This window comes from Pagrus major, chromosome 22 (genome assembly GCF_040436345.1).
Source record: "Pagrus major chromosome 22, Pma_NU_1.0".
In the NCBI taxonomy this organism is placed as follows: domain Eukaryota; kingdom Metazoa; phylum Chordata; class Actinopteri; order Spariformes; family Sparidae; genus Pagrus; species Pagrus major.
In genome coordinates, this window is record NC_133236.1 from 16,144,600 (window position 1) to 16,155,370 (window position 10,771).

Sequence of the window (10,771 nt, forward strand, 5' to 3'; positions counted from 1 at the left end):
AACACTTTATCCTTCAAGGGATTTTACGCCTTTTTTCTGAGAAGCTGAAGAACCTGAATTTGATTTACATAAATCTTACAACACATCCTCAAATCTTATGCAAGTAAATTTGACAGCGACATTGAAAAATTGTTAGTGCTGCGTTGTGTGCTATTTGCTGGTGACTAGGAGCAACTGCAATGTCAATCTGCACTTTGACATACAGTCTTATGTAACTCACCATATGAAGAGTTGTTTTGCATACTTGCGTGGGAGCTCTTTCCACTGATGCATTCAAACAATATCTAAACCAACCTCAAACAATGAGGAACTAAATATTTGTCCAGTATTTTCTGTCTTGGGTCAAGGCTTGTATAGAGAGTAAGATAATACATGGAAGCAGAGTTTAAAGTTGCATTTGTTGACCTCCCAAAAGTTCAGGAATAACCCAGCAATCATTTCTTGTTTCCTTTACCATCATGAAAATGCTTGCTGTGGTTTGGCCATCAGAGGGCTCACTTCCACAGTAACTGATGTCTGCTCAGAGAAGGCCAGATTCATCATAAATATAGTCCAGAAAACAATAGCGACTGTCAAAGAGAAACATTTACTGCTGCCAAGAGCCGCCATCTGTTTTCATGTCATCCTCTGTCATGTTTACTTATTCCAGCAGCAGTCCAGTCCAATGTCCATACTGTGTGCTATGATAAACAAGGGCTGGTGTGCCAGGATTACAGGAAAAAAGCTTCCTGTGTAAATAAAGAGAAACTGAAACAAAATGAATATAGTCTTATGTCCATTATTAATCTTATTTTGTGTTCTTGTATTTTGCATTTGAAAATGTTAGTGGCGCCCCCAGAAATCTTCAACAGGGTTGGCCAGATGACACCACTGAAAATCTTGGGGTGGCAACAACCCAATGAACAGAATAAATGTTTGCATAAGTATAGAGATGGTTAAACTTTATATTTATTCATGTTTCTTTAGGTTCGGTTTTATGTTGTGACAAAGCTGGGTTATGATCTGGTTAGGTTTAGGCAGAAAAAACACTTGGATAGCATCAAGAAAACATCATGTTTTGGCTTAAAATATTTGTGTTGGTCGCCACAAACATGGCTGGAGATGTCCCAACTTCTCATCAAAACTATCAGATTTTCATCGCCATAAACACAGGTGGAAATTGTCACGAGGTCTCCTGAAAATTATCCAGTGGCTTCAGGCTTACAAATGTTGAAACACAGTCTTGAACTGTGGTCACTGGCTTGGTAGACTTTTCACCTAGCTGTAACTCCACCATCATCATCTCCAACTCTGAGGGTCAGGTCATAAACATGTAATGTGAACGTGATATGACACATATTGTAAAAATGTCAATATCGTTTGCATGACACGTACAAATTTCAGCGTAGCAGTGGTTTGCAGAGACGTTAACTGCATACGAAGTCTGTTGAGGTGTTCCAATCTTAATATAAAAGACGAACGGCTTAAACAATTCTGTCTATGGAAAATGTTTAAGCTCTGTCAGTACTGAATATAGCAAGACGAAACGAGTTTATGTGGTCTGCTCATCCTTTAACAGCATGACACTGCCAAGCATGAATCATTAAACTACATATTTCTGCAGTAAGGAAATCTTCTAATGATCTGTCACTGTATCACAGCCTAATATTTTGTTAAAGGGGATATCATTATCTTAATTGGTCCATACAGACATGGTCATGCATCTAATGGGACGCAGGGGGGGTGGGGGTGGGGGCTCCTCTCTGCAGCACCGCCTCTGTACGCTGTCGGGCTGCGATGTGTGTGTGTGTTATTTACATTGTGGTGTCGGGGTGGCTGCTCACACGTGCCGCTGCCTGTCGTCTTTGTCCTGCTTCACAGCTTCACTGGCTGCCATGGGCACTGCCTACAGGGAGAGGAGCTGACTGCCGCCTCTTGCCATCTCCTAACATTGCATCCCTTGCAGCAGCAGTGTTCGCCAGCATCGAGTCTCAGCCTATTTTTGCGCGTCTTCCGAGGCACAATGAGCGGACGTCTGCCCACCTGGAGGATGCTGCTGTTGCTGCTGCTGCTGGGATGATGATGGATCTTATGCGCGTTTCCATTTCGGGTCCAGTTGGATTGGTTTCTTCTGGATAATGCGCACAGGGCTTCACGGCGCTTTTATATTTCACCCTGATTTGGAAACCCCCCATCCCATCAGGAGATCCATGCCCCGGTTTCTGCACCGTTGTCACCATGTCCCCAGCATCGGCTGCGACCGCCAGTGAAAGCAGCATCACCACCGTCCCCGAGGAGGAGTCGGACAGCCCGCGAGAGGAGGTGAGGACGCATTGTTTGCAGCGCGCAGGCCAATTTTCAGCAAATTCAGCCTTCTATTAGTGAGACACATTTAATTTATATCACAGTGAAATCACAATAATCTCGCTATAATAATTAGATTTAGGAGATCAGGGTTTAATAAGTGGGATCTTGGGAATTACACCGGATTTCTTTTGTGATTACTATTGTTTTCATGGCTTATTTTGCAGTAATAAATGAACCTGTGCGTCCGAGCGCGCACCCGAGAGTGTGAACGTGCGTGGATGCTCTCCTGTTTGTCTCCCCTCCAGACAAGTGGTTTCAAAAATGAGGTTCGGGGACCTCTTGTGGGACCTGGAAAGTGTCCAAATGGATCCTAAGGAAAATGAAACTGAAATCAAATAAGGGATTATCAGAAAGTCTGTTTTCTTTAATTCATTTCCCCAGAAGAAAACCAGTAACAAAAATCCATGCAGGTTTGTTCCTTTAAAGATTAAGAAAGCCTTCTCCAGACACTCAGTTACACTCTGTGAGGACAGATGAAATTTTAGATGATGACATCAGTAAATGTGACACCACTAAATCAGAAATTCAAATGTAATACTTCCCCCCCTCTTCTCTCCTGTCACTGTGTCTACAGACACACATGGTGGACAAGTTACATATCCATTACACAAGAGGGTTTTTATATAACCTAGCTGGTCTTATTATGTCAAGAGAAAGTGTCCATGAGTGTGAGGGGCTCTTAGTTAAAGGCACCACACACTGCGCTCTCATGAACTGGAAAGTTTCTCCGGTCTTGCAGGTTCTGACTGAAACATTTGCTTTCTAAAACATTGATTACATTTCATAATGGAGTGTTTTATGGATGTTTTAATACCTTGCGTTCCATCTTATGGCGATTTTTATTTTAGAAATTTTGTGTTAAAGCATCCATATAATGTATAGTGCTTGAGTCAAAGCCACACTCATGCCAACCTGTGAAAGTTTACAGACAATACTGCAAATCAGTGGTTCTTAAAGTGGTACCACCAGTAAAAGTTAGTTTCACTATAATTCCATCCATAAATAACACAATGATGGCAATAAGGCATGACTGTTTTGGTCAAAGGTTCGTACACTCTCGGACAAAAAAGTCATCTAAAATTAAAATTCTTCTCAGGTGAAAAGTTCTAATCAAATAGGGGATCTGTGGTCTAATTTGTGTCAGTTTAGGGGTCCTAGATGTGTAAAAGATTGAGAACAAGAGCAAATTGTTTCCTATTATCTATATCAGTGCTGGCATTGTCTAAAGTTGGCACGCCATGCGGTTAAAGTTGGCCCGCCACATGATCCTAGAACAGAAAAATTCAAGAAATCATAATAATGTTGATGCTGTTTTATTTTTTGTGAGGTAAAAATGTTCTTTAAATATGTAGGATTCCTAATCAACAATTATATAACATTATATGATCTCGGCGGGTTGGAAGTCAGTCGGTGACACTTCATTCTGCAAATTTTATGGTAAGTAGTTGATAATTACCAGGTAACTTATTTTAACTTTCTAGGAAATTACCCAGATTGCCACAACATTTAACTCAAAATAAAGGTAAAAAAAGTTGTAGTTAGACAGAAACTAGTTGGAAGGTAAGCTGGCATGATCAGCAGAGGCTAACAGAAGTTGAAGTTACCTGGAAATGTATTAAAAAACTGAGCAGTTTATTAATTCTCATTGGAAAGTCCCAAAATATTATTATCAAATTGTTTTGGGGTGATTTTCAATCTATATTGTGGTAATTAGGTAATTACCTCCTACCTACCATTTGAAATTTACAGACCTATAAAATGAAGTGTTAAGGGAACTTGGTTAGCTTAATTGATCCGAGTACCATTTTGCATCTTAACAATACAATACAATGCCTGATCTCTTTGCTTTACATTTTCTATCCTGGATATAAGTTGCTTGTGTTCAGAATAATACGTGCAGAACAATAGCAACCTCCAGCTGACTGAACTTCTGAGGCTTTTTACACCATTTAACACCTCACTTTACACCATAACTGTGTCAAATATAGATCTGTATTGGTACAATTTAGATGGCGCTTTTACATCTAGCAGTTCACACCTTTAGAAAACTTATTCTGTAACCATGAGCTCAGTTTCTGCTGCAACTTCTTTAATATTTTCTCGACTTCGTCATATTGGGAATCAAAAACCACTGGTGGTTTTTTCTATCTCATGACAAATATGTGAGCTATTTCCAACGAGAGGTCATTCTTGCTGTTTAACCAGGCCAGAGGAATTTCTTTGTCTAATGTAACAAAAATGTCAACACCATTGTGTTTTCACGTGGTGAGTCACTTCCCTACTTTTCTGCTATCCATAGGTCCAATGAACAGATCTGTTATGATCTCAACCATGGATTTTTAAATTGAAATGTCATCTGTTTTGTGTTGAAACAGCTTTCAATATCTCGGTAGTATTTTAAAGTTACCATTAATCCAACTCGCTGTTGCTGAACTGTTTAGTCATGTCTGCTATAATTCTTTAAATCAAGGGTGAAGCTGGCATGTAATTGAATTTCATGAGCTAAACCAAATTTCTATATACGACTTTGCATTACAAGATTATATTGGCTTCTTTCATTTTACGGCACATTTTCAATCAAGTGGTATATTTGTTTTCCATAAACACAAGTAAATTACAGACCATTTTATATGCAGAGTGATGTTTCATGTTACTCATTATACTGTCGCTTAAACAGAAGCTGTAATGTGTAACATGAGCCACAAAGTATGTCATGTTGTATTGATTATATTTGTCGAGCGTGTACTGGATGCTGGTGAGTAAATTCTCCTCCTGCAGTAGGCCCATCTCAAAGGGGAGTTTCAGTGTTAATCCCTTTCCCTCCGTGGTGTGTAGCCTTGGGTTGGTAAGGGACTTGGGGACCATGTGACCAAGGTGGGGAGATAATTATGGAGAAAGAACATCTATTATTTATGCTTGTCTGTCATCCGAGGAGCACAGAGCTGACATATTGAATTCAATACATCAATGCAGCTGTGCTTGTTGTTTGACTGCTGTGGTCAGGGGCTGACCTATGTAAGAGATGGAGAGGATAACGTTTGGTTTTCAACTAAATCAGTGCTTCCAGAGTACAATCCTAAATGTTTTATGTCTCTACGCAGCAGGTTCTGCTCTGGTGCAATGTATTTTATGCAAATTTCTTCAATGAATTGTGTTATAAGTCACCCTTCCTTCCTGGGGCTTTTGAATCTCTGCCAGGTTTGTGTGGCAGTGCTCCCAAAAGGCGTGACTAGCTCTTGATGCAGGCACTGGGGGGTTGCTGTGCCCCGCAGTGATAAAGGATGGCACCAGCTTAACGCTGCGAGAGTCAAACGACTGCTTTTTTCTGGCTGGCTTGACATTAAATGAGAAGCCTATACCCCTCAGAATATTTCTTTTCTGTTCTCAAATGTCATATTTATGTAAACACATGGGCCGCGGCCATGTGCACACCCACACAGCAGTCAAGCTGAAGCACTCAGCTCTCCTTACTGACAACAAGGTATATACTTAATACTGTACTTTTGCATTAATCAGACATTTTTATTGACTTTGATTATAAGAGTGGGTGAGTCTTATGATTTTAACAAGCATAGACCAAGACACGAGGAATTTGCTCACAGCTCATGCATAAACTATGCAAAAGCACTTAGAACGCAGAATATTTCCTTAAATATTTTATATGCATGAGCCACTACTTTTGAACTGTTTCTAACTTTATATCAAACAGATATGTAGGTCATTCTCATCAATTAAGTTACAATTTTATATTGAGTTGTGTTATATAACCCTTTATGTTCTTAATTGCTTTGAGATTGCTATGTTTTTGTTTCATTCTGAGAAAGATTTCCTGCACTTTTCCCCCCTTCTGTTTCAACTTTAGTTCCACGTTTTTCTTAAAAAAAAAAAAAAAAGAAGAAAGAAAGGTCAGGTGGAAAAAAAAAAGTCAATAAAAGCAAAATACAGTGCAGGTGAGGTAACAACTACAACGGGCTTATTTAGAAAACCTCACATGTTCTGTCACTATTTTAAATAAGAATATATTGACGGTTTTGTTCTGTTGATTTATTGACGTTTTCTCGTCTTCTTTGCAGCAGCGACCCCAGAAACAGACCTTGACTAAATCCTTGTGTCAGGAAACTCACTGGAAATGCCTGCTGCTGTCCCTGCTGATGTACAGCTGCGTCGGGGTGATGGCCTGGTGCCAGGTGACCAAGGTCACCCACCTGTCCTTCGACAGCTCTCACAAGGGAAAGTCTATGATGTACCACGACAGTCCCTGCTCGAACGGCTACATCTACATCCCTTTGGCCTTCCTGGTCATGCTCTATGTGGTCTACCTGGTGGAGTGTTGGCACTGCTACACCAGGAATGAGCTGCAGTACAAGGTGGATGTAGAAAGTGTGGCGGAGCGCGTCCAGCGAATGCAGCAGGCTACGCCCTGCATCTGGTGGAAGGCCATTAGCTACCACTATGTCAGGAGGACGCGGCAGGTGACGCGCTACCGTAACGGAGACGCCTACACCACCACGCAGGTCTACCATGAGCGAGTCAACACCCACGTGGCTGAGGCAGAGTTTGACTACGGGAACTGTGGGGTTAAAGACATTTCAAAGCAACTGCTTGGCCTGGAGGACTTCCCCATCACCAGGCTGAGGTTCACTAAGTGCTTTAGCTTTGCCAACGTGGAGTCAGAGAACTCGTACCTGACCCAGCGAGCCAGGTTCTTCACAGAGAACGAGGGCCTGGACGACTACATGGAGGCCCGTGAGGGGATGCACCTGAAGAATGTAGACTTCAAGGAGTATATGATTGCCTTTTCTGACCCTAATCACCTTCCCTGGTACGCATCCAACTCCACTTTCTGGGCGGCAGCTGCTTTCACCCTCTCCTGGCCTCTGCGGGTGCTGGCAGAGTACCGCACTGCCTGTGCACACTACCATGTGGAGAAGCTGTTTGGTTTCGACTTTGTGCCAGTAACACCATCTGAGGAGCGGCCGTATTGCCGTCACATCCCACGAGTCAACACAATCGACAGCACGGAGCTGGAGTGGCACATCCGCTCCAACCAGCAGCTGGTGCCCAGTTACTCAGAGGCCGTCCTCATGGACCTGGCCCAGCTCTCAGGGAGCTGCAACAGCTACTCTGTCTGTGGAGGCTACGGCAGCTACCGGCAGAACTGTGAGCGCTGCCACCGTGCCATCAGCAGCTCCTCCATCTTCTCTCGGAGCGCCCTCAGCATTTGCAACACGGGGAGCCCCCGCATCCCCTTCAGCGCCAGCCGCTTCTCGCTGGGCCGGCTGTATGGCTCCAGGCGGAGCTGCCTGTGGAGGAGCAGCGGGAGCCTGAATGAGACGTCCTGCCCCACAGAGAGCACGCGCTGTCTGTCAGGCCAGCAGACCAGTAGTGAGGAGAACCCTCCAGCCTACCAGGACGCGCTGTACTTCCCAGTGCTCATTGTACATCGCAACGAGGGCTGCCTCAACCACGATCACCGCTCCCTACACAGAAACGGCTCCTGTGTGGAGACTTCCCTATGACCCACAGCTGATCAAGGGATATAATGATACATAAAGAGAAACACAGCGAGAAACCTCTCGGGCTAAAATTGACTTCTGCTTCTCCCTTTTACAACAGACGTAACTTGATCACCCACGTGTTACCACAAACAAGGATGTGTTCTAGTTTCTAGACACTGTAGCCTCAAACAAACAGGAAACAAAGTATATCTGGGAAAGTCCTCACAGTTCAGTCAGTAAGTCAGGGAAAAACAGACTTGATGCCATTGATGAGACTGTTGTTTATAACACAATGCGGCTTTAAAGGACCAAATAACCAAGGAATACCAAGAGGAGTCACATCCTACTGTAAATGCCATATTTGTAGATCCTCATCACAGACATTTTACAAGGACATGAGTAATACTTTGTAGTATGTGAAGCCGAATATAGGTTTTGACTCAGCGGTAGTCTAAGAAATTGCCAGGACATGAAAGGAATATGACAATTAATGGGGGCCTTAATGAGAAATTAAGAAAAATTGTGAGTCATGTGAATTAAGAGGGAGAATACAAAGATATCAGCCTCCTTGTCAAAGCATAATCAACAAGGCTATTTGGTTTTCCTAAAATAAAATGTCTCATGGCTCTTTAACCTAAGCTAAAATCTCAAATCTAAACATCTGCATGTGAAGCTTTTTGATACTGAGGGATTGAAATCTCCTCATGCAAAGTCAACGTTCATGGAAATACATAAAAAATGGAATACATTTCCTTGGTATAAAAATAAATGTCTGATGTGGATGCTGAAATATCAAGTTAGCTGAAATCGGCTCAGTTGCTATGACATCATACTTCCCGTCTCGCTAAATATGGCAACACAGTGGATGAATAATTTAGCAGAGGTGGGCTAAAGGACACGAGAACTTCAAACTGAATCAACAACATGTCTTCAAACTGTTTCTTAATTACTGTAAACTGTACATTTTGTATAACGGCCAACTACATACTAAATAACCTCACTGTAATATGAATAGATCAGTGTCAGTTCAGCTAAGTTGAGAATCTCAAAGATCCTTTTGATTTCATATTTGGCAATATTTGTATTCAGCCTACCTCTTTATTTAAGTGCCTAGCGATCAACTGTTACTGACAAGCATAAGCTATTATAAATAAAGTCATCTCATCTCAACATTTTCACATTTAAACAAGTCAAATTTACACTCATAATAGCACAGTGCACTGGAGAAACCCAGTCTCATCGTTGTTTAAAATACACAAGGCTTTAAAAATCCGGCCCTAAGATGATTTTCCTCCTAATATAACAGCTCTGGTTTAGCTGACTGATGGTGCTGCTGATGCATATCAGAGAGACAGCCGGAGACTTGGCCATCAAAGACACTCGAAATAGGCAGAGGCCTGGATTCACTACTGATAGTGTCAGATTTAATAATATGACAGGATTACTTTAAAGGACTAAAAAAAGAATACTTCCTCTCAAATGAGTGCATGTTGTATCTTAGTCATGGTGAATTTCATTTTACAGCCAAGCCATGCAAAAAAAAAGTCAAGTTTTAGTGGAAACAGGCACGCCACAAGGAATGTAGGAATAACTCCCTAAATTCAAACAATTTAGTTCCTTTTAACTGTAAAATCCCACAGCATGACTCATCACTCAAAGTGTGCTTCATTTCTTCTTTGTTTCTTAATCTTAAGGGATGAAAATAAGCACAGTTATTTGTGTGTAAACCAGCCTTCATCTCATGAGACCTGCAGTGAGACACACCGGCACGGATCAGTTTCCACCACAGAGACCTTTTAAAACATCTAAGAATAGTGTATATCACAATCTCGCCTGTGGTCGGACATATTGTGTTACTTCCTGTTACAACATGTCTTCACAATAATGAGCCTTTACTGTAAATTGTGACCAATTAGCCATACTCATTACATTCCATGTGTGGTGTTACGTTTGGAGTCGCGGACTATCTTTAAAGCAATACTAGAGAATACACTGAAAATAGTCAAAGAGGTTGTGGCATGATAAAACATCCTGTAAATTGTTTTGAGCTCTTTTTTTTTTCACAACTCACAGGTTATTCTATGCAAGCCCCTAGAACTCAGGATAGTATCCAGTGCAAAGATTCTTCTTTGCAGCAACATCTAAACATGGTCATCCCTCCGTTATCTAAACTTTAGGTTTAGGAGGAAGTTATGCAGACATTTAATTGTGCTTTTCAAAGGATAAGCTGCATTATAATCAGACTGTTTTAAATGAGGGGTTTGCAAACACAGGATGTTGAACTAAACTGACATAACATTACTAGTATTCCCATTCAAAAGGGAAAGGTACAGATAGATATGTTTCCACTAGAGTTTTGGTTGCACCAGCTTTTTATTAATCAAGTTTTTTTGTCTAAGTTCTTACTAACTACAAGCTAGTTTCAAACCAGGCTTTTACTCACTTGGGTTGCACCATTAGAACTAAAAGGGGCACTGTGTAGTTTTGGAGAAAAAATTCAAACTTTACAATATTAATGAAGTAATAATACAAACTCAGAAATATGTTTTTTTTTTCAAAATCAAATAAACAAGCTGTTCTCAGAGGAAAATAAGGTCCACAGTACACTGTTTGAAGCTAGAAAGGTGGCAGGGTCCACCAAATATAAACAAAGGTTTGTTTGTTCAGTTTATTCAGTCATAAAAAAGGATGACTTTTTCTCTTCTGATTCAAATTTCTTCCCTAAAACTACCACAGTGCACCTTTAAGAAATGTCTTAACAAATAAAGACCTCTGTAATGTTTAAATTGGTTTCTAAATGTTACAGGTTTATCGGGCAGAGCACAATATTACATTGAATTGCTAATCTTCTGTACATGTAGGTATGACTTTTATTTATATCACCATCTGTGCAGAAATACACAGTATGTGTTTCAGAGTAGGTAGTA

The 10,771-nt window shown here is 41.2% G+C and overlaps 1 protein-coding gene across 1 annotated transcript; it reads left to right on the plus strand.

The window, feature by feature from the left end:
• Window positions 1–2,217: 2,217 nt before the first annotated feature.
• tmem151ba (transmembrane protein 151Ba) lies at window positions 2,218–7,865 on the plus strand. The gene is made up of 2 exons (XM_073492756.1): window positions 2,218–2,301; window positions 6,420–7,865. The coding sequence occupies exons 1-2, from the start codon at window positions 2,218–2,220 to the stop codon at window positions 7,863–7,865; spliced, it is 1,530 nt and encodes a 509-aa protein (XP_073348857.1).
• The last annotated feature ends 2,906 nt before the right edge of the window (window positions 7,866–10,771 follow it).